The following is a 23,004-nucleotide window of genomic DNA, read 5'->3' as shown; positions in this document are numbered from 1 at the left end:
AAACTGGGAAAGATGTTTGCCATATCAACATACTGCTTCTTGGAGGTGCATGATCCTTACATCTTACGAAACTAGGCACACTGACCAGGGTGCACACAGTGACCGCACTGTAAGGGAACATAGGTTGTAGAAGGCCAGCTTCAGTAAATAGTCACCTCTGCTGACTTTTGCTTCCAAAATGTCTATGTAACTACAACTACAGAAACAAAAAGCAGCTCTGTAAATTGTTCCTTTTTCCTACTCCATATTACATAGTTAGGGCTGAGATCTGTTAATATGAACTCTGAAGCTCATTAAGTCAGATACATTAACACTAGTGAAACATATCTGAAAGAATGTTAAATAAACTGAAGTTTATTAAAACGCTTTAAATTTAAAAAGCTCTACACATCATATAAACAAGGTTGATTAGCATAGGAAAAATTGAAAAATGCAGATGAACAAAAAAATTAAAAATGACTGTATCACCCAGAGATAATTACTGTTAACATGGTTGTATAAATTCTTCTGGACTTTTCTCCATGCATAAAGTTGTTTCACTTCTTAAAACAAAAATTCCCACAACTGGCACTGCCAGGTCAGAGAGTTTAAACAGGTTTGATAATTCTGTATTTCACTGAGGGTTTTCTATGGACCAGGCAAGCACCAGGCCATACTATTGGACAAGAAAAGGTCCTGATCTTTGAGGAGCTTGCCATTTTATTTTATTTTATTTTAGTGTGTGGGGAGGTATAGATCGTGTGGAAAACAACCCAAAATACTAAAGAAAATTTCAGACAGTTCTTGTGCTAGGAAGTAAATGGGACTGTGTTAGATTGAGAGAGAGAGAGAGTGTGTGTGTGTGTGGGGGGGGGGAAAGGGGGGCATGGGGATAGTAGTGAGGTGGGTTTTAGAAAAGGTAAGGAAGGACTCTTGGGTGACAATGTGAGCTGAGACTTGAAGAGTCAATAATCCAGTGACTGAAGGGTCCAGATAATTTGCATAAAGACCCTGAGGCTAGAACCAGCTGGAAGTCTTCATAATCTGGACTATGCTATCTCCAGTATCCAGCACTGTACTTGACATGTATTACATTAAAGAAGTGAAAATAATCTTGAAAAATTCTGATGGGTGAGGACATCTGAAACCTTGTCAAGGGATCAATGAATTGCATTCACAGCTACCTAGTTTGATGAGATGCAGGAGCTGCTCTGAGGGTGCGCAGACAGACTGAGGCTTGATTTCATTGATGAGGCCATTAGCAATGCTAATGAAGCCATCATAGAGCAGCTGGCTAATGATCAACTTGTAAAGCTGCTGGCGGTCCTTCAAGCCCACTTTGGTTCTGTACATCTTGGAGAAGAGGAAAACAATTTCTCTGACAGCTGCAAAGAGGAAAAGGGTGAATGGTGAAGTGAGGCACCAGTAAATCACAGAAGCAACACAGAAATTGGATCTGACCAGCAGGACTCAAATCCCAGCTCTACTACCTGCGTTATCTTTGGTCAATGACTCGTTTGCCTGAGATCAGGTTTTTCAGCTGTTATGTGGCTACACTACTGTTTCCACTAGCTCCGTGGTCAGCAAACTGTGCCTCGCAAGCCACATGCAACTCTTTGGCCCCTTGAGTGTGGCTCTTCCACAAAATACCATGGCCTGGGCAAGTCTATTTTGAAGAAGTGTTGTTAGAAGTTTGTTTAAAAAATTTGGTTCTCAAAGGAAATTTCAATCGTTGCTCTGTTGATATTTGGCTCTGTTGACTAATGAGTTTGCAGACCACTGCACTAGCTGAATGTATGTTTACTAATATCAGTTATGTCAGTCTTAATACATGTTTTAAAGCAACTGACGTTGTTAAATTATATATTTAGATAATAAATCAAGATATGAGGGTGAAACACCTATTGTGCTATGAAAATTAATCAAGTCAAATGTTTTGGAAAAGAGTCAAAGGTGAAATGCTTAATACAATATTGGCAAACAACACGGCCAAAACAATAAAAAAGGAGGGAGGCAAAACATGAAGGATTGGGCACTTAGATGGATTTACAGATGTCTAAGTGCTCCAGGCCCTAGCTGGGAGACACATATCAGGTAGGCAACGATATGCATGACCTCATTAAATCATCATTTAATCCTGTTTAGGACACGGACAACTTGAAGCCCAGAGAGGCCTAACTCACCCAGGATCACACAGCTTGTAGATGGCAAAGCCTGGATTCTAAGCCAGGCTACTTGACCCCAGAGCCCGGGTTCTTAAAGTGCTGCACAGATGGGTGTTAACAACAACAGCTGACATTTATTAAGCACTTGCGACACCATGCTGAGCACTTTATAAGGCAGCATTTGCTCATTGCATAAATTCATTCAATGGACTTAATAAGTACACGTGGAAGCAAATGCATATAATTCTTATGCTTGTGAAGACAGCACCAGGACACAACAGAGATGACGAAACTAAATCAAACAGGTTAAGAAATCCACCGAAAGTAACACGTGGCTGAGCAACTCGTCCAAGATGGAAGTGGCCGCCAGGACTGTACACACCAGAGCCCAGAACTTAATTGCTAATCCATCCCGTCTCCTCACTCATGCCAGGAGCACTGTGTGATGTACAGAGAAATTCAAAAGAAAAGAGAGGCCGAGATCCGTTCTCAATGCACAGAACGCGGTTCGCGGGGCTAGGAAGCGCCTAATGACCACCCCCGGTTTGCAGGTGAGGACGCCGAGGCCCGAGGACAGAAGAACACAGCCAGGACTGGCGATGCCCGGGGCTGGAAGAAGGCCCGGGAGAAGAAGCGGCCCTTCGCTGTGCCCCCCGCCACCACCCTGGCACCCAGGTGAACTAGGGTTGGAGGGAGGGAGGCAGCAGGCCCAGCCTGGCAAGTCAGCGCGCACCCCTCCCCGCTCACATTCCCCCTTCCCCTCACCCCAGTCCTTCCCCTGGCGCCCTAGAGGCCCCAGCCCGACCGCTCCAGCCGCTCTGCGCGCATCCCGGGCCCCCGGTACCCGCGAGTGCAGCTCCCGGCCTCCCGCTCTTCCACAAAAATGGAGGCACGACTCCGGCCCGATCGATCGCTCCGTGCGCAGCCTCACTGCGCACGCGGAAAGGACGCCGCGCCGAGCGTTGCGCGGTGGATCAGCCCACTCGGCCCCGCCTGTCTCGCCATCTTACTTACTGGCACCTTCGAGAGGGTCGTTCACTTCCTCTGACTTTATCTCCTGCGCGACAGCACAGACGCCGAGAGGCTTCTGTTTCAGACAAATGCCACCGCCCGGAGAGCGGCGCTCGCGCTAGGACAGCCCGGGGCCGCACGGCGGGTCGTTGGCGCCGCCACTTCCGGGGCCTTACGGAGGAAGTGCGCCTGCGCGCCGCGTCCGCCTTTCTTGGACCTGATCGGGCCGTCGCGCTGGCTGTGAACCAATGAGGAGGCAGCGCCGCTCCGGCCCGGGCCAATCGGCTTCCGGACTAGAGAGTTTAACTCCTATTTAAAATGACTCTCTGAGTCCTAACGGCTCGGCTCTCCGGAGGACTCGGCGGCCTCGGGTCGGAGGCCGGAGCCAGTAGGTGTCCAGGCCCAGCTGGGGTGTCGGGGGGGAAACAGCTCCGGGAGGGTGAGGGCGGCAGGCCCGGGTGGCCTTCGAGTGGGCAGCCGGGCGGGTGGGGCCGCGGGGCTGGCGAGGGAAGAGTCGGGGTGAGGAGGCGTCCCTCGGGCCCGTGTCCTCCTGCCATCCTCCCTCCCTGACCTCCGTCGCCCCCCACCCCCGCTTTCCCAGCGCCCTCCCGTCCGCCCCTGGCGCCCCTCCGCTTGGTGCGTCTTAAGCCCCCGGAATGGAAGGGCGGGGGCTGGGGGTTGGGGGGTGAGGGTGGGGATGGAGGTGCGGGTGCTTTCTGACGGGATGGTCGTAGGTCAGTGAGCACCTGGGTGGGGGAAAGCAGACGGAGGTCTTCGCTGTCTTGGAGCTTAGGTTCTAGTCGGGGTGAGGAGGCAGATGATGAACTAGCAAGGTAACTTCCAACAGTGGAAGAAATGTGTGTGGTCTCCAGGGGGATAGGATAGTCCTGGGCTAGGTGGAGGGATGTGTGAATAAGTGATTAGCCTCCTCGAAGAGGCCATCCTGGGTGGGCTGGTGCTCTGCAAACCGCAGCCCGCCCGTATCGGGGTTCTGGGGCGCCCCTGTTCAACGTGTAGACCCACCTGATGAATCAGAACCGCTTGGCGGGACTCAGGTGTGTGCTTTCAGCAAGCTCTCCAGGTGATCTTGGTGTTTCATTGAGAACTAGTGATGTGGACCAGCGCATGCCAGTTGTCTGGGGAGTGGTTAAAATGGTTAAAATGCAGCATCTGATTTGTTAGGTATGGGGTTGGGCCTGGAGGTCTCTATTTCCACCTCTGTTTCTAACCCTCCTCACGATGTGGACGTAGCTGCTGCGCTTGACTTTTCACGTCTCCTACTTAACTTTTCTTGTTGAATTAAAGTCTCTCCAGCAGCACTCATTTCCTCTCCACTCTTTATTCGTGGATGATATTAGTAGGTTCCATGGAAGAAGGAAAAGATATTGCTGTTAGACATACAGTGTTAAGTCTAACAGTTTTCCCGTTTAGAAAGCAGGACCCCTGGTCTGAACTGCAGGAGTCTTGTGAAGGTCATCTGGTCATGTGATTCCTGACGCTGGCTGTGGACAACCTCCTGAGCAGCAGTCTTCCTGGAGCTTTCTCCAGAATTTCTGGATCAGAATCTTACTCCGTTCTGCTTGTTATTAATCTTCCTGGGAAGAAGAGGTTTGTTAAATTGAAGCGAATGTCTGTAGTTTTTGTTGGGGACTGTTGACTCTATGTCCTTTGGCCCATGTGATCTCAGTGTGCTGCTTGTAATTGTTAGGGAAAGTGAAGAAAGCAGAGCCTGTGAGAAATTGGCATTTTATAAACAAGCATATATTTTCATCACTTGTCTATGGTTTGTACTAACTCTGCTTGGTATGAAGACTCATCTCCAAGGTGGAGTGATTCGCATATTGATGAAATGGCTGTGAGAGCTTGGGGTGGGGAGTGCTTTCTGATTGGATTCTGGAATCCAGAGAGCACTGGGTACTAAAAATACAGAAAGGTTTCTGCTTTCTTGTTTATGTTCTACTTACTTGACAGGTCAGTGCCTGTCAAGTTGGGTTTAGTAAATGTTATAAACTATTTTTATGATTGATTTGCTTTGTTATTGGGTTTATTCCCCAAACGTTGGTTACATACTGTGTGTTGGGCATGTTCTGGCGGAGACCTTGAACAAAATGGAAGTAAGCCCTTGCTCTCATCGAGCTTACTTTTTTTTTGGGTAAGGTGGGGGAGAACATTGAGTAGGTAGCTGGATATCTGAGTCTGGGGACAGTCAGTAAACAGGTACAAGTAATGTTATGTAAGATGCTAAATAAGGGCCATGAAGGAAAAAGGAAAGATGGTCTGAAAGGGAACATCTGGCCAGAGACTGAATGAAACGAAGGAGCAAGCCACACTTCTACTTGGCAGAAGAGCTTTATAGGTGGAGGAAACAGGAAGTGCAAAGGCCCTGTGGCAGGCAACTTGAGGAAAGGAAGGAGCCCTATATGGCTGGTGTGCAATAGTCAGAGGAGATATGGTTAGAGAGGTGGCCAGGGTCCACATTCTGGGACTTGGTAGGCCTAGGTCTAAGCTAAGTAAAGAAAGGAGTGGGAAATGAATGAGTGAGCTTGTCATGCTGCTTAGAACTCAGGTAAGATGGAGGCGGAGCACAGACTTGTGGATTGGACAATAGGGGCTAGTTATGAAGTGGACTAAGGGGAGCTGGCTCAAGGAGGATGAGAGAAGTAGTAGGTAGTAGAGATGATCAGAGTGGACAATTCTTTCAGAGAGATTTGCTGTTGAAAAGGGAGGCGAGAGGTGTGGTCATAGCTTGAGTTAGAGTGTAAAGAGAATTATTTATTTATTTATTTTTTTTTTATGAAGGTAGCAGGTATAGAAGGAGGCCTGAACACTGATGGAAGTGGTCCATTTGAGAGGAGATGATGGAACAGAGGGACGAGTCAGTTCAGGAGTGAAGATTGAGTACCAAGAAGGGGAGGGAAGGAGGGGGAGATGATGGGAGGAGGCTGGCTGGGATGGGATGGGATGCAGTGCAGAGTACCAGGGAGAGGTTGGTATGTGGGAAAGGCCCACACCTGTACATTATGTCACATAAGAAAACAGTGCCCTCTTGTTGGCTTCATTCGGACAAAGAAAAAGTTTAAAATTCTGTTATGTTGAGGCTAGAACCCCGATCTAGCATAACAGGTATAAATTAAAGGTTCTTTTTTCTTTTCAGGCATCATGGACAAAGCTAAAGAAAACAGCATTTCAGGGCTGGTTAAGGTAAACTGAATAATCTGTTATCTCAGTCACGTTTATAAAACCTATGTGGAGATCATTCTTCTATCAGGAATTCTTCTCACCTTTACTTTGGATTTGTAACTTTAGACTGCTTTTCTCAGCATTCAGGAACATTTTGTTGATTCTCACTGTATCTGTTCCATTTTTGTCTTATACTTACCTATTCAAGTCTGTATTTTCCATTGTATGTGGCATAATGTACACCACATGTGTCAAACACAAGGCCCGCGGGCCAAATCCGTCCCGCCAGGCCTTGCAATGTGGCCCGCACCTCGCTGTCATCACTGCACTCCGCTGCGTTTCCATCACAATGACAGTTTGACTGTTCAGTAAACCACTCGGCCCGCGATTTAGGCTGGATTTTAGATTTTGGCCCCTTCTCTGATTGAGTTCGACACCCCTAATGTACACAATAGAAGCCTAATGCTTGCCGGTACATGCTGGCCGGAAATTAATTTCTTTGCCATGGTTTGGTTTGGTCTCAGTTCAGGGAGTGTAAGTTCACAGGAACGTCAAAACAGATGTCAGTGCATGTTTCCTAGGACTCCACTTTGAGCCGGGTTCTGGGTCAGATGTAGTTTTCCCTCCATTTTTTTCTAAATATGTATCGGCAAAGAAACTTCAGAGTTAATGGGATTTTGGTATACTAGTAAAGTTTCTGTATTACAGCTTTTTGCTAAATCATAATTCCCAAGTCACTGAATTCTTAGGAAGTGTTTGTCTTCCTCTTTAAATGGGAGTTTAGTTAATGAACATTGGTTTATGGGAGCGTGGTTTTAGGGTGGGGCCGGGAAGGGGTTAGGAAGTACCATTCAGGTATTCCTTTCAGCCATGTATTAACCTTGTCCTTTAGTGCTGATTAAAATAGGTTTTTCTTCCATCTCTTACCCTGACACTCATTATTTTGTTATAACCAGAAGCAAATTCTTAGGATGTTCAGCTTTTGTTTATGAAGACATTGAAGCTTCATTTATTTTTCCCTCCTAACCTAGACTACAATTCCATCTGGTGACGGTCCAAAGCGTGTTCTGGTGACACAGCAGTTTTCTTCTCAGCATCTGTTACCTGCAAACAGTGGCCAGGCTCAGCGGGTCTTGTGTCCTTCGAATTCCTCCCAGCAAGTTCCTTCAAAAGCACAGAAGCTTGTCTCCAGCCATAAACCAGTCCTGAATCTGAAGCAGAAGCAATTGCAGGCAACCAGTGGCCCTTGCCCTGTGCCCAGACCACTGAATAATACACAAAAGAGCGAGCAGACCCAGCCACCAGCCCCTGGTACATCAGTTTTTGAGACTCATTTTGTAGTCATGCTTTCTAGTTAGCTTAAAAAAAGGGCAAGTGTATAGACTTGTACTTTATATTGTTTGGAATCCTAGCCTTACATCATTTCTATTGAGATTGGGGAGGAAATTTGATGTCAGGTTGAAGTCACAGTTCTGTGGGCCAGGCCTGTGGGGAGAAGACCTGGGTCCTACCCTCATGGTACATTTGAGGAACCAAGTTCCAAGGTTCACAGCATGGAGGAAATCAGGGGAAGGGGATGGGCTGGGGTAGGCCGGGCCGAGGTCACTGGGCACTGTGGGTGGTGTTCAGTGGTGGGGCTTCATCCCCTGTGCATTGGGAAGTTGCTGAAAGGTTTGTGAGCAGAGGAGTGACTGACATGCCTTATAGAGAGCTTATCTGGAGTGTGGAATGCATCGGAGTAGCAATGCTGCACCCAGGGGTGCAGGATGGTAGGGAGGCTGAACTCGGGGTGAAGGGGGGTTGGGGAGAGGGGCAGGATGGATAGTAATGGTTCCTATTTACCTTCTCTTGAGTGCCCACACAGTAGGCTCTGAGATGAGTGCTTTCTTCATCCACCTTGTCTTTCAATCCTTGTAACCACTCTAGGAAGGTAGAGTCATTAACCCAGTTTTATAGAGGAGGAAGCTGGGACGCAGAAGCATTAAGTAAACTGGACATGGAGAGGCTGGTTATATCGGTGGCAAGAGCTGAGATGGTGAACCATGGAAGGAAAAACCATTATTTTGTTATAACCAAAATAATGGTTTTTCCTTTATAACCGCTGTGCCCTATATTCGAATATCTGAGCAGACCAAACTGTGCTGCCGTTAGAGTTCAAAGTGCCAAAGACACGAGTCAATGTCCCACACAGTCTCTGGCTGGTGAAATAGCGACGTTAGCACCCTGTTGCGCCATTGGTTTGTTGTACATCTTGCTGAATTGGTGGCTTCTGGTTCTGTGTGTACCCTGACAAGGAGTAGAGTGAAAGGCAGGTATGGTTTAGGTTTGGGTGCACATTGTTGATCTTACTTGTGTGCAACACATGGACAGTTGGCTGTCCCACCTCATGGGAGAAGGGTGACCAGGGGAGCTTGTCACGGATGGGAAGACTTTTCTGCCTTAGAAGCTCTTCATTTGGAAACAGGCTTTGGGGAGAATCTTCAGTCTCGAGCCTTCATGTTACTGCAAGGCCTATCTATACGAGTCCGCTCATCTTTATTCTAGAAATCTGTGAACTTCACAGGGTGGCAGTTGGCTCATGCTGTGGTAGTCCTTTTCTATAAAGAAACTAAAAATGGCCAGGTCAGAATATTTTGATGACCATTATTTGATTTATTTCTGTTCTCAGGTTTTTAACTTACTCTGTATAGTTATCCTAAAAATAGGTTTTTAAATTATTCTGTGCAGGAAAGAATTCTGAAAAGGAAGTGGCTTCGAAACAGAAAAACGAAGAATCAAAAAAGTAAGCTTTACTTATTAAGTTTGTGCTATCCTATTAGAAAACACCATTTAACTGCAAATTTAATTTTGTGAACTCTTTAAAAAATAAAGAGGTCTTTATATTGTTAACTTTGAAAATATAGATGTTTCTAATTAGAAAAGGGGAGGGATTTTAATGATGAATGTTAACTTAGGGACTCAAGTTTTTCAACTTTAGAAAGAGCTTATGTGAATTTGTTACAGAAATGTATGAAATAAAGTCTCTTTCTACCCTCAGAAGTAACCACTGGATACTGGGGATATGGTTTATGCATTCTTCTATATATTTTTCTATTGATGTGTGTGTGTGTGTGTGTGTGTGTGTGTGTGTATATATATATATATATATATATATATATATATATATATAAATAAAATTCTGTGATATATATATGCAAGTTTGTTTAAAATATGGGGTCATATTGTAGAACTGTATATAGATGACTGAGTATTTTGACAGTGTTCATAGAATTACTGTGTTCTTTATAACAAAGTATGGCTATGATATCTCCACCAGATAGTTTCTAAAAGCCTGCTATCAATCTCTGAACTGTCCAGATTCTATTGTAGAACATGATATGTTGCTTTAGCTGCCTAGCGGAGACTTTCTGAGAATCTAATGGTTCCCCCTCTAAATGCCCTGTGGGGCCCATCCCGCTCGTTTACCAGAGGTTCTCCACCCCTGAGAGTGTTGGCATCTTCTCGGGGTTGAGGAGAGGAGGCTGTGGTTAGTTCACAAGCAGCCCAAGATGGTTCGGAGGCATTCTTCCCTGGCGATATCCGTAACCTGATCCTTCTTATGGGCTGTGTTAATGGGTTGTATGCCTTCTGAAATGCCATTGAGTATTCCAGCACTAATGTCTAGATTATTCCTTGTCAGCGACTCACAGCCAGTGGCAGGCAGGTGGAGGTGTGGAGGACTTAATATGTGATGCCTCATTAATCGTGGTATTGCCTTGGTTCTGGCAGGTGGTACATTCTGAACAATAACTATGAAGTTATATATAAGGTGTATCTACTACTCATTAATGGTTAGAAGAGATTTATTTTCTTGACATTTTAAAATGATCACATTTTTTCCTAGAAGGCAATGGACTTTGGAAGATTTTGAAATTGGTCGCCCTCTGGGTAAAGGAAAGTTTGGAAATGTGTACCTGGCGAGGGAAAAACAGAGCAAGTTCATCCTGGCTCTGAAAGTCTTATTCAAAGCCCAGCTGGAGAAAGCAGGCGTGGAGCATCAGATAAGAAGAGAAGTAGAAATACAGTCCCACCTTAGGTGAGTTTTCAGGGATCTTCCAAAGAGTGGTGCAAAGAACTCCACTGAAGATAAATGACTGAACTGCTTCTTAGAAGGCCTGCCTGCCTAATTGTCTTGCAGAGGAGGATGGAATTTGTCATTTTCCAAAGATTTTTCTAGACTTACATGCTGTGGGCCTGAAAAATATCTTGGAGGTTTATGTTAATGGAGTGATTTCTTTGGATGGATAATATGGGGAATGATCTCTAACTCTGAATTGTGAACAGAATTTGCAGGCTTGACTTTGGCCAGAGTCGACCCCCTCCCCCAGGTGTTTTTTTCAAACTTGAATCAATTGCTAATACCTAAAAATTAGGTACGTTCAGATTTAAAAATTTGTCTGTATCATTCATGCCTGTATCCCTACTTGGCAACACCTGGCTGGGCTTGAGAAGGACTGATGACTCTGATGGCTATACTCTCAGCTGCATGGAGTCCTCAGCAGCACACATTTGTCATTCTTGAAGACCTCTTTTATATCTGTTGTAGCATTTGATATCCAGTTATTATGGGAATGCCCTATCTCTTTTAATTAGCAGGGAATTGATATTTAGCTGAGTTTCACCTCCCCTCTCTCCCCCCCTAAGAAAAAAGACAGCTTAAAGGAAGGAAAGAATAATCTTAAGTAAACCTGAGGTCCATGAATACCCTGAAAGCATGTAAACTGATATGTGTATTTTTCTTAGAGTGAAGTCTACAGTTTCAGATCCTCAAGTTGGGGTGTGAGGAGGGGGGTCCTGTGACCAGAACAAGTTTTTACCACCAGTTTTACACGAAGAGTTTGTTTGGTGTTGAGCACATGTCTGTGTCTGCTTTAAAACCAGGTGCTGAGTGTTCACCCTTTGTTGCAGGCATCCCAACATCCTCAGGCTCTATGGTTATTTCCATGACGCCACCAGAGTGTACCTCATTCTGGAATACGCAACTCTGGGAACTGTCTATAGAGAGCTTCAGAGACTGTCCAGGTTTGATGAGCAGAGAACGGCTACTGTAAGTGCGTGTTTACTGTCCTGCATGGCCATGTGCCTTCCAGTACAGTAGAGGGGATCTTTTTAATTCACCTATAGCTTAATAGGATCGAATATTTGAAGTGGAAAATCAATCATTGTACCATATATACAGTTAAATTGGATACCAGGTAGAATGTTGAGGCTGGTTTGCTTTCAAAGCTGTTTTTCTGTGGTAATGTGTATAAATAATTGTGTGGTTTTTTTTTAATGAACTATTTTAGAAGAGTTTTAGATTTACAGAATAATTATAAAGATAGTACAGATCTATTTTCTGATTTAGTAATACACACTTAATTTCTCCTATTAATATCTGATATTAGAATGGTACACTGTCTTAACTAATGAATATTCTTTTTTTCACTGAAGAAATATTGACACATCACTGTTAATTGAAGTTCATACTTATTCAGATTTCCTCAGTTTTTCTTATGGTTAGTGGGTGTTTTGAGAAGATCATGGAGGTAAATCAGGTTCTCATTCCTTCTCAAGGGTTCACACCGGCTTATCCCGGTGGGTGTTGGCCTTAATCACCTGGCCGAGGTCGTGCTTGTCATTCTCCCTTTCCATACCGTGCTCCTTCAAAGGCAGGCTCTATGCACAGCCACACTACACAGTGGGGTTATGTTCCACCTCCTGTGGGGAAGACATCTACAAAAATTAGTTTGCATTCTCCTTATGTATTTACCGAGTCATTTGTTAATATGGACTCATCAGTATTTTATACTTTGAATTACAATCCAATACTACTTTATTTTGTTGCTCAAGTTGTTCCAACTTTGTCCACAGGGAGCTCTTTCACATGGTTCCTGTGTTTTTGACATTTCTCACCATTGTGGGTGTGCAGCATTTAAAAAAATTTTTATTTTTTATTTTAAGCTTTCTGACTCTACTAGATGATCTCATCTTGTGTATTTTCTATCCCAGTCCTAGAATTACCATTTCTCCCAGGAGTCCCACTTCCTTTTATTGCAGTGTGTTACTGGAAACCAAGATCTGGGTTCTGGGTGTGCTCATGCTACTGGGTGTCTTTACTTCAGCTGACAGAGAGCAAGGAAGCATGTGTAAACTAATGTGTGTATATACATGTATCTATTAGTATATCTACATTTATCTATCTATATCTGTATTAAGCAAAGTATGTGTCCATTACTGTGGGGATCATTCTACCCCCCTTGCCTTTCTATGACCTCCCACTCCAGTGTTGGGAAACCTGGATTCCACCATCTTCCATCCATTTAATTATTTAATGCTTGTGTACATGGATAGTGGCATCAGAATGGTTAGCCAGCTACTCCTGTGGGAAACAACTGGTGTTTGCATTTAAGATTCATCCGTATCTTTTCAGGGGTTGACATAGCTCATTTCTTTTTCTTCTTCTTTTTTTTTAAATTTCTTTTAAAAATATTTCTTAATTCATTAAGGTGTTACCTATGTGTCTTATTCCTCCATTACCCCCCTCCCCTCATACCCTCACCCCCTGTTGTCTATGTCCATTGGCTCATTTCTTTCTATTGGTGAATAATATTTCATTGTGTGGACATACCTCAGTGTACCCTTCACTTTCTGAAAGGAAAGCCCATTGTCCTTTGCAATTCTAATGTGTAGAAGAGTTTCTGTCTTTACTTTCAATTCATTATCGTCTACATTTTGGTCTTGGGCTTTTGGCTGAAACAATGAAAATGTCTTTTCTGATAATGACATTTGGTTTTTAACCATTTGTTTAATAAACCTTTTTGGTGTGGAATAATGTTCAGTCCTGTTTAGCAATAGCTTTCGGAAAACAAAGCCTTCTCAATTTTAGTCAGAGCTAAATACATTTTTCATTATACTAATAACAGTTCTTATCTATATGTTAAAGCACATTCTGGACTTGTGAGATCTTTCAGTTGAGGTGGTAACTAACAAAAGGATTGACAGCTTTTGGACTCTTAAGATGACTAATGAATTAGTTTATCCTGAATTTAACATGCCAATACTACACCTGCTTCTAGTTTCTGTTTATTGTTCAGGATTATTTACTCCCCTCCCCCCCATATTTTTAGTGTAAATGTTTAGCTTCAAACAAATTCTTTTGTTGCAAATTGACCTTGGTTTTAAAAATGGGAATTGACTGTACTTGAGAAATTTTTTTTGGTGTTTTGAAAACATTGTTTATATCTGACTCATTTGTACTGGTTGTTCAGTATTCTCTTAATTGCTGGGCCATAATTTGCCATGTGGGGATGTAGTTATTGCCCATGACTGTTTTTCCTGTCTTTCGTTATCCCATCTGCTGTGTTAGCAAATAAATAACCTTGTGCTGAATGACTTGTACTACATGCTGAACACCAATTTGATTCGATTAATTTCTGAGTCATCAATTGGTTCTAGCTTTTGCTTTAAAATCTACAAAACATGTTAAAAGTCTATGTTGGGTTTTCTTTCAGAAAAGATGTCTAAAATTAACTTGTTATATGAACTCTAAAACACCAATTTTAATACTTTTTTGATAGTATATCACAGAATTGACAAATGCCTTATCATACTGCCACTCAAAGAGAGTTATTCATAGAGACATCAAGCCAGAAAATCTGCTCCTCGGATCAACTGGAGAGCTTAAGATTGCAGACTTTGGGTGGTCCGTACACGCCCCATCCTCCAGGTATGTAACTTTAGGGGGAACTTGTTGGGGTTAGCAAAAGCCCCAGTGGCCAAGCATGAGCTAGATAGTAAAGTACTAACCATAGGTGCTGTGCTCAATTGGGACAGGTCATTGGCATAATACTTTGGAGTAATTTATGCCCCGATAGAAAATAGTGTCTTCCAGGACATTTTAATTCTGCAACCACTTAGACTATTTGTTGTGTCCTAGGCCTGGGATAAAGACAGTTTATGTCCTTAACAGCTAATGCATGAGACAGGTAAGTAAACAGATAGGACAGGTGTAGGACAGAGAAGAGGTACAGGATGTGTAGAGGGGAGTCCGCCTGACATACTATGACAAGTTCTCTGGGGTAGCAGCTGCCAAGGTCTGGATCTGAGGGCAGCTGCGGGAACTCCAACAACCAAATGGGTTTGGCAGGAACTTTCAGGGCGGGGGTTAAAGATGCTCTTTGGTCTGCTGTCATCAACAGAACAGTCCTTTCTTGTTTTTCTCTTAAAATTAAAGCAGAGAGATCAACCTAAGGAAACAATTTAAATCTTAAGTGAACTTTGCAAACCAGAGCAAAGTTCTATACTCTTTTAAATTTAATTTGAGTTTAAATAAGCTTTTGAAACCACATGTGAAGTAGAACATTTACAAGCATATATTTACTCATAGAAGTTAGTCCACTTTGGGGTAGGGCTTAAAAATTAGAGCCAGATTACTTAAAACAGTTCTTTGGAATTTTTTATTTTATTTTTTTTTAATTAAAAAAAAATCTAGTTTTTAAAAGAAATTGTATAGTTTAAATAGGTACCATGGGATGGGGTGAGCTTTGTTTTTATTACCCCCCACTTGTAAATTGTTTCTAGCAATGCACCGAATCTGCTTTTTAAAAAACCTGGTTGTCTATCACCACTGGATGCTGTTGGCACCTGCTGAGGCAAACAATGAAGAATTGTAGGCTTTGTGCTACAAAACTACACCATAACTATCCAGTGATATCACTGTGGCGGGAAAGATAACTTACCCTTTTCTGTAAAGGACATTTGTGTAAATGTTGATGGTCACTTCGCCCTCCCTCCCAGACATTAGTAAGCAGAAGGGTTCCCAGTCATTGGGTGCCGTTTGCCTCATCTCAGTGCTGATGAGAGGGGCTGACTGTCTGGCGAGCTGGCTCCTTCATCTCCAGTCACCATTTAGTTGAGTGAACACTTGTGTGCTGGCTGGGCTTCAGGCATGACTCAGCATAAGCTTTTCCGTGGCAAAGAATATTAATGTAAAGCAACAAACATCAACAGGTTTGTCTGCCACCACCAGCTTATTTCCAGCCTTTGGAAACTCACTGACACATAAAGATGCTGAATTGCAGTTGATCGCTCACCTGACTGCTCAGAGCATGTCAGGTGAGCGATATGGGGATTTATAACAGCACCTGTCTCCGAGCACAGGATCTGCCTAGGAAGAGCACTCAGTCAGAGGTAGTGCAGTTGGTGATTTTAGCAGCGGCTGTGATCATGGAAACGAGCGCGTCAACCTGCACCTCCCTGTTTCCAGGAGAACCACCCTGTGTGGCACCCTGGACTACCTGCCCCCGGAGATGATCGAGGGCCGAATGCATGATGAGAAGGTGGACCTCTGGAGCCTTGGAGTTCTTTGCTATGAATTTCTAGTTGGGAAGCCTCCTTTTGAGGCAAGCACATACCAAGAGACCTACAAAAGGATATCTCGGGTAAGACACAACTGGGAGGGATCCAGCACCTGTTAGAACCCTTCCTGTCCTTTTCAGCCTTTGAGGCTACGGTCTGAATGTTTGTTCTGTTCTCTCTAAACCACGTTTTGTGACTGTCTGTCACTTGTACTCCAGGTTGAATTCACATTCCCTGACTTTGTACCAGAGGGGGCCAGGGACCTGATTTCAAGACTGTTGAAGCATAACCCCAACCAAAGGCTGACCCTGAAAGAAGTATTGGAACACCCCTGGATCACAGCAAACTCCTCAAAACCATCAAGTAGCCCAAAACCTAAAGAATCAACCAGCAAGCACTCTTAAGTCTTGCAGGGGGAGAGTCTCTGAGCCAGGGTTGCTGTGTCATTGGTCAGAAACACACTCCTGACATAATCTACTACTGACTGCCTGCTCGCAATCCGCAGCACTAGGAAAAAGTATAGAAAGTTCTACTTCAATAAACATGACCCTGAAGTGCAAGCAGCCATGAGATTCGTGATCGCTTCACTTGTTTCATCCTCTGGAGGCAAATGCAAGTGCAGCCGCCCTGCAGCCCGTGTGGAGTAAGGGTCCTTGTGGAACGTGACCTCCGAGTTGGTTGTGGGCAGATGGCACCTTTGTCCCGACCCGATCAGTTCAGGAGCCGTGCAATAACCTCCCAGGTGCCCGAGTGGGTGTGTAACCTGCCGGGTGGCCTCACCTGGTAAAGTTGTCAGAATGAATATGTGATTCTTTTAAATGTTTAAATAAAGAGATATGCATAGACTCTGTCCCTTTTGGATGCTCTGTTTCCCCTGTTGGGCCTGTTGCTTAGTCCCCCTCAACCACTCATCCTGCCTGAGAGAAACAGGAACACAGTGAAGAAGCATCTCAGCCAGTTCTCAATGTTAAGTGCTTTAAAAAAATGTTTTCCGTGGTTTATATATTGTTTTTATAAATACATTAAGACATATACAGAATGGTTACTCTTTTTCAAGTTCTCATGTATAACCTTGAAATTGTAGTGTTTTTCAGGAGCTTACAGTGGATCCTTTGAGCATTGCTGGGCGAGGCCTGGGACGGGTGAGGGTGGAGGGTTAGGCAGAGAGGTCTGTGCGGGGCTGTGCTATCCAGGCTGAGGTTCTGGAACTGGGCTGGCCTGTGAGCACTTCCATTCTCTCAGTTGCAGCAGCGAGGGACACAGCTGGGAGGATGGCCACTGACCATGGTGGGGTGAGGTGGGGGGAGGGCAGATTGTGATGGGGTAATTAGAAGTTGGGAGAGGTGCCCAGACAAAGTGGCATCTGAGACCGGAAGGACAGGGAGGATTTAAAGGTTGGAGGCTGGTGTGGTGAGAAGTCCCTGCTGCTGAAGGGGGATGGCGGGAAACATGGCACAGAAGTGGGGAGCTATGGCTGTGACCTTGTGGCAGATGGTACGCCCTCCCTTCATCCTTCACTGCCATGTGCTATGGAGTGTTCATTCCTTTTCTAGTCAGTGGACATGCAGTGCAGTGCTCAGTGACAGCCCAGCTCACAGAGCTGACTCCTTGGTGGTCCTCATTCTGTGGATGCACTGACAGTCACTCAGCAGAAGTCACAGAAGTGGTGCTCCTGGGCTGGCACGGGCTGAGCGGAGGAGGGCTGAGCCAGTGCTGTGGGTGGTCAGGAGATAGGGGGAGTCAGGAGCATCCACATCCCTGCCTGCCCACCTCGGGGCTCTGCCCTGGTCTTGGCAGGATGGCAAAGAGCCCCATACATGGGTGAGCTGGTTCTTTGCAAGCTGACTTTCCAAGTGTGGTTTGTCTGGATTCTCTGGTGAAGGAATGTTCCCTTAACTAGGATCCCTCATTTTCCCCCAAAGAGGGATCTGGGCTTGACTAGGGTTCACTGCAGCTTATAAAAGTGGAAGCCCCTTTGGCGCAGCTGGAGGAGGCGTCTTTCTGTGCTCCCTATCAACTGGCTCCATGGCACACCTAGGGGCTTATTTTTCTATTACACTGGAGTTACATCATATGTGTAAACTGGAAACATAAACACACACGGGTCTGGAGTATGGGGGTGACTTCACCTGTTCACTGTTGGCCTGGAAATGAGCAGGTCTGTCCCATTTTTGGTCTCAAGTTCTGTGTGCCTCCTAACATGCAGAGTTACATGCTGTTTCTAGCTGCCAACGTCATCTGCTCATCGACCAAAGATGGTGAACTTGACAAGGATGAAGGAAAAGGCAGAAGTGTTAAACTTACTGAGAATTAGTAGACAAATATGCTTTCATGGCCAACTTTCAATGCAAGAGACTAAATATAAAAAATGTCCAAAATGTAAGGAAGTGGCCAACACCCACTTCCATATCAATGTTGAAGTAGTCATGGCAACTTTAAAACAACTGCAGTGTCCAATTAGCTTTGAGCTGACCCAACTTCCACCTTTCCAAAATAGTAATACTTCATGTACCTTCCACCCCAGCTATAGTTAATGTGACGTGACTAACTTCACCTGATATAGTAGCTAAACTGCCGTTTCCCCAACCAGAATCCCACACAGCAAGAATACAGCCCATCGTAGTCACTCAGTGCTGCTTCACAATCAGCATCAATTATTGCTTACCAGAGAGCAATCAAAGTTTCATAAACCACAGAGAGATTTGTTTCACAGCACTTAAGCTGCTCATTTTGTTAGATTAAAAAATGAGAGGTGAACAATGCCTTACATGTTAAAAATAGATCATCCGTTTTATTCCTAGTTGCATAAAAACAGTGAAAATATAAGCCATTTGTAGAGCCTGCTGGTGAACTGACATAACGGTCCTTTAATTTCCTCACCCTCTCGGTTCTGCTCTTCTGACCACTGGTCATGGGAGAGGAGTGGAGTAAGGGCTGAGAAGAAACGCTATCGCTATTTGATGTGATAATTAGTTTTATTGCTTGCCCTTTCAGTCCACTCCCACCACTCCAAACACAAAGTTTAAAATTTAAGCCCTTAAATCTATAAGAGTTTTTTTTTTTGTGTGTGTGTGTGTGTGTGTATGTGTTGTTTTTTCTTTTGCATAGGTATTATGAGGGATCTGTTTGGTATAGAAGGGGGTTAGGAGCCTGAAGCCAATGGTTTAAAGACAGATGAGATGAAAATGCGGGTCTCCCAGGCCAGTGTGGTTCAGTGGTTGAGCATCAACCCATGAACCAGAAGGTCACTGGTTTGATTCCCTGTCAGGACACATGGCTGGTTGTGGGTTCCATCTCCTGTGGGGGGTGTGTAGGAGGCAGCCAATCATGTTTCTATCTTTTTCTTTAAAATCAATAAAAACATTTAAAAAAAAATGTTGGTCTGGACCACATGAAGAGTGACCTTGAACCAGTATCAGGCATCTCGATCCGCTGTGTGAATGTCCTTGAACTTAAATTCCAGAAAGTCAGTTTCCATTTGAAACTGGTAAAACCTTTTGGCACTGAGCTAATTGCTTTGAAAGGAATAAAACAAAATGAACCGCTCTAGGGATCTTATAATGGGGAATTTGTTCCATAATGACATTTGTAAAACTGAAGTGATGGACATGGATTACTAGGGAACTGTCAACAGCCAGATCATAAACTCAGGACTGTCAGATGACACAGTACCTTTAGTTTTCTGATTGTCCCAAATGTAATTAAACATACTGGGCAGTGGTGGGCAAAAAGGGAGCCAGAAAGAGAAACACAACTAACTCCCTTGACCAGGTCAGAACTGGTTAGACTGCGGCTCTGAGTGCAGAGCCAGAGCTCAGAGTGAGTGCAGCCTGGAGGGCAGCAGCGTGCAGTGATGCTGAGGCCCAAGGAGGCTCCGCCAGCGCAGGCAACGGAGACATTTCTTCCCTCCCCTGGCTCCTATATGTCTTCCATTTATAGCAAGTGCTACTATCTCTCCTTTTTAGAGCGTGACTTAAAATCTTTCTGTTACTGTACATAATTTTAACACAGTTGGAAATACAAGTAGCAACAGAATGTAAACACTGACAGTTCTGGAATGTCTAGAGTTTGAGAAATACAGGGTTGGGCCAGGATTGTCTCAGCTTTCCATATGTGCAACGTCCACTTCCTGAGGACCTGGTGGCAGGAGCCACAGGACGCCATTACTGTTGGACAAGTTTCCACATTTCACCTGGACAGAGACAAATGACCCTGACCTACTTTCATGAAATTTGAGAAAAACAACCTGAGATAGGCCCCTGCATGTCTGGATTTGATGGGGTTTGGGGACTAAAGAAACACACCGGAAATACTTGTTTTTCTATCCCCCAGACCAGTGGTCGGCAAAACTCGGCTTGCAAGTCACATGCGGCTCTTTAGCCCTTTGAGTGTTCTAATGCCACTTCTTCAAAATAGACTCGCCCAGGTCGAAAACCGACTTCTGCGCATGAGTCATGAAGTTTCAATTGCACTGTACGTGTGCACCCGCACATGGTATTTTGTGGAAGAGCCATACTCAAGGGGCCAAAGAGCCGCATATGGCTCGCCAGCCACAGTTTGCCGACCACTGCCCCAGGCAAGTGTAACGAATGTAAAGAAGTTGATGCTAATTATTACATACTGTTAAGTCTTTAATTCTGCTTCATTAATGGCAGCACTGGCAGCTGTTCTGCAGAATATTGCATATTAAACAGCAGGCAGCCTGACCACAGATACTGGAGGGAAGGGAATTTTAAAATTAGCTTAATGAAACGTTGCTCTTTAAGAATGTGAATAAAGATGGACCTCTAGGGCCATTTTTCATAGAAACAGTTCCTAAAGCAAGTTGGTAAGCTAACAGTTGACGATGATGCTTTTGTGATGCTTTGCTGACATTTTAGATAATGCATATAAGTCCTATGATGAACAGCCCTAGCAAAACATATAAAGCAAACAAATTAGAATTTAACACCCACATTTTGCTGGCAAAAGTAAAACTTATCCATGCCAACACAGAAAGTAGCCCCTGTCCCTCAAAGCAAAAACGAAGAACCCCTATAACCCTAAAATCAATCTGAATTGTGTAATTTAACAGAAAGGGGTCTCCAGGCCCAGAGTTGAAGAGTTCATCAAGGGTTTGCAGGGGGAGGTTTAAAAAATCCCACTTTCCGAAAATACCTGACCAGCAAGGGCACGGACACCAAGGTGATGCTGATTCTGACGGGCGCGAACAGCTTGTGGATGGCGTAGGCCACCACGAAGGTGCTTGTGCCCGCGGCCATTTTTGACTGAACCAACGACTCCTTAACACCGAGCTTCAGCAGGATGGCAGACATGTCCACACCACTGGAGGGGAAAAGGGCAAAAACAAAACAATTATTCGAGCACGGGGTTACCCTGAGACGACAATCTGGCTCTGAGATTGACAGTATTTTAAAAGATGTGATGACAGTAGCTAGATGAATAGTCTTGACAGCAGAAAACAAACATTGGTTACTGCCAGTAATCTCACCTCGAGACCACCATGTAAAACATGCCCAGGGAGACCAGTGAGATTCCAATGTGCACGGACACGCCGACAGCTCCGTATTCTTGAAAAACCTTCTTCAGCTGCTGGGACTTGCTCTGCTTTCTCTCCTCTGTATCCCTGATGCCGCTCACTGCTGTCGCAGTGGTTTTGCTGGGGTTCTGTGCACAAAGCAGAGAAGGGGAGAGCGTCTAGGTCAGGAGCGGGTGTCAGTGGTGGCCACCAGCTTCCACATCACAGTTTCTACTCTTCACTCTGCAGTGGGAGACTGTCTTACTGGAGAGCTGAGGCTAATTAACACCCACTTAGCCACTAACACAGTGAAAGGCTGGTACAGTATGATGGGCAGAATGATGGCCCACAGATGCCCAAGTCCTAGTCCGCAGAGCTGAGGCTGTCACCTTACAAAAGGATCGTGCCCCTGTGATCAGGTTCAGGATCTTAGATGGGCAGGTCGTCCTGGACTCTGAGAGGGACCATGTGAAGCTAAGAGTCCCAGCGAGGGAGGCAGGAGGGCCGGAGGAGCAGATGTGAGGACAGCAGCAGAGCCTGAGGCTGGAAGGTGCTCCTGCTGCCTTGACGGCAGGATAGAGCCCAGGACGGCCAGCGTCTCTGAAACTGGAGAGACAGGAAGTGGGCTCTCCCCTCAGCCTCCAGGAGCAACCAGCCCAGCCAACACCTTGACTTTACTCTGTGAGACCCAGTGTAGGCTGCTGACCCCGGAACAGTAAAGTAACAAATGTGTGTTGCTTTAAGCCACCAGGTCTGTGGTTCCATCCACAAGAGGCACTAACGCCTCAGGGCTCAGAAACTGTATTGAGCACGTGCTCTGGGCCAGGTAGCGCTCACACGATGATTCTGACCACCCGCTGTCTGCTTTCATCTTCCCAAACCTGGAAGTAGCTACTGTTGCTCTTTCCACCTTCCAGAAGAGCAACACCAGCTCAGGCTGAGGAACGGGCCGGGAGTCGCACAACTGGAACTCAGGTGGCCTGAGGCCACAGCCTGAGCACTCGACAGCCATGCTAATCGCTATGAAACAAGCATGTGGGTGCCCAGAAAACCTGTGCAGAAGCGACGAAACGTTTACTTCCAGAATCCAGATTTACCCTGCCCTCCCCACAGGTACAGGAAGGGCCAATCCGGGCCATAACACCGGCTGGGATTTGCACAGATACAGCTCACTGCACGTGGAATCTGCTAACATCTACTGAGCACTATGGGTCTGCAATGTTTGGAAGAAACAAAAAAGCCAAAGCGTTGAGTTAAGACAACAAAGATGAAAACACCTTTTTTTAGTCAGGAGATCTCTTTAGCCCTGGACAGACCTCAGAGCTCTTGCATCTGGATCAGCTCTAGGCCAGGGCGCCTTCCTCCCTATATTTTGAGAGCCACACTTCAAAGGGACAAGCGTTGATTGCCCAGAATCCCTAAGACAGTGGTCGACAAACTGCGGCTCTCGAGCCAGTTTGCCACTCTATTGACTAATGAGTTTGCAGACAACTGCTAGGGAAAAACACTTAAAAAACATTTTACTGTAATATCTTTAACCTGAAGTCAAAACTTCTGGGTAAGGGTAATGCCTTAGCAGTGGTCGGCAAATTCATTAGTCAACAGAGCGGCAAACCATGGCTCGAAAGCCACAGTTTGCCGACCACTGCCCTAAGAGGTAGGGGAGGACCCCTGGAATGAAGGTGAAATAACACAGGCAGCAGTGCACACAGCCAGGTGTGCCCGCCAGAGAGAGGGCACGTCCCAGCCCTGCCCAGCCTGCTCGGAGCAGCT

General features: G+C 45.1%; 3 protein-coding genes across 19 annotated transcripts in view; 1 reads left to right on the top strand and 2 right to left on the bottom strand.

Annotated features, from left to right (window-relative positions):
* Positions 1–3,282, bottom strand: part of CSTF1 (cleavage stimulation factor subunit 1) — a 10,509-nt gene extending 7,227 nt beyond the window's left edge. For 2 of the 6 annotated variants that reach the window (XM_045574733.1, XM_036417583.2), the window contains exons 1-2: positions 2,989–3,142; positions 1,164–1,364 (exon numbers count right to left, since the gene is read on the bottom strand). In XM_045574733.1, coding sequence (XP_045430689.1) covers positions 1,164–1,332 — 169 coding nt within the window. In that variant the 5' untranslated portion in view covers positions 1,333–1,364; positions 2,989–3,142. The other 4 variants (XM_036417580.2, XM_036417578.2, XM_036417579.2 and 1 more) reach the window with 4 other exon arrangements.
* Positions 1–16,558, top strand: part of AURKA (aurora kinase A) — a 27,390-nt gene extending 10,832 nt beyond the window's left edge. Inside the window, exons 1-10 of one of the 10 annotated variants that reach the window (XM_045574735.1) lie at positions 3,448–3,543; positions 4,574–4,763; positions 6,310–6,356; positions 7,367–7,646; positions 9,063–9,117; positions 10,219–10,410; positions 11,283–11,421; positions 13,934–14,082; positions 15,622–15,796; positions 15,932–16,558. In XM_045574735.1, the coding sequence (XP_045430691.1) occupies positions 6,315–6,356; positions 7,367–7,646; positions 9,063–9,117; positions 10,219–10,410; positions 11,283–11,421; positions 13,934–14,082; positions 15,622–15,796; positions 15,932–16,117 (1,218 nt within the window). In that variant the 5' untranslated portion in view covers positions 3,448–3,543; positions 4,574–4,763; positions 6,310–6,314 and the 3' untranslated portion in view covers positions 16,118–16,558. Of the gene's footprint in view, positions 1–3,411; positions 3,548–4,573; positions 4,764–6,309; positions 6,357–7,366; positions 7,647–9,062; positions 9,118–10,218; positions 10,411–11,282; positions 11,422–13,933; positions 14,083–15,621; positions 15,797–15,931 lie in introns of those variants that run through there. The other 9 variants (XM_045574736.1, XM_045574737.1, XM_045574734.1 and 6 more) reach the window with 9 other exon arrangements.
* Positions 8,478–23,004, bottom strand: part of FAM210B (family with sequence similarity 210 member B) — a 19,637-nt gene continuing 5,110 nt past the window's right edge. The window contains exons 2-4 of one of the 3 annotated variants that reach the window (XM_036417594.2): positions 21,205–21,380; positions 20,871–21,038; positions 8,478–8,943 (exon numbers count right to left, since the gene is read on the bottom strand). In XM_036417594.2, the coding sequence (XP_036273487.1) occupies positions 8,871–8,943; positions 20,871–21,038; positions 21,205–21,380 (417 nt within the window). In that variant the 3' untranslated portion in view covers positions 8,478–8,870. Of the gene's footprint in view, positions 8,944–13,790; positions 17,977–20,369; positions 21,039–21,204; positions 21,381–23,004 lie in introns of those variants that run through there. The other 2 variants (XM_036417595.2, XM_036417597.2) reach the window with 2 other exon arrangements.

This window comes from Pipistrellus kuhlii, unplaced genomic scaffold (assembly GCF_014108245.1).
Source record: "Pipistrellus kuhlii isolate mPipKuh1 unplaced genomic scaffold, mPipKuh1.p scaffold_m20_p_6, whole genome shotgun sequence".
In the NCBI taxonomy this organism is placed as follows: Eukaryota; Metazoa; Chordata; class Mammalia; order Chiroptera; family Vespertilionidae; genus Pipistrellus; species Pipistrellus kuhlii.
This window is presented reverse-complemented; position numbering and strand designations above follow the sequence as displayed.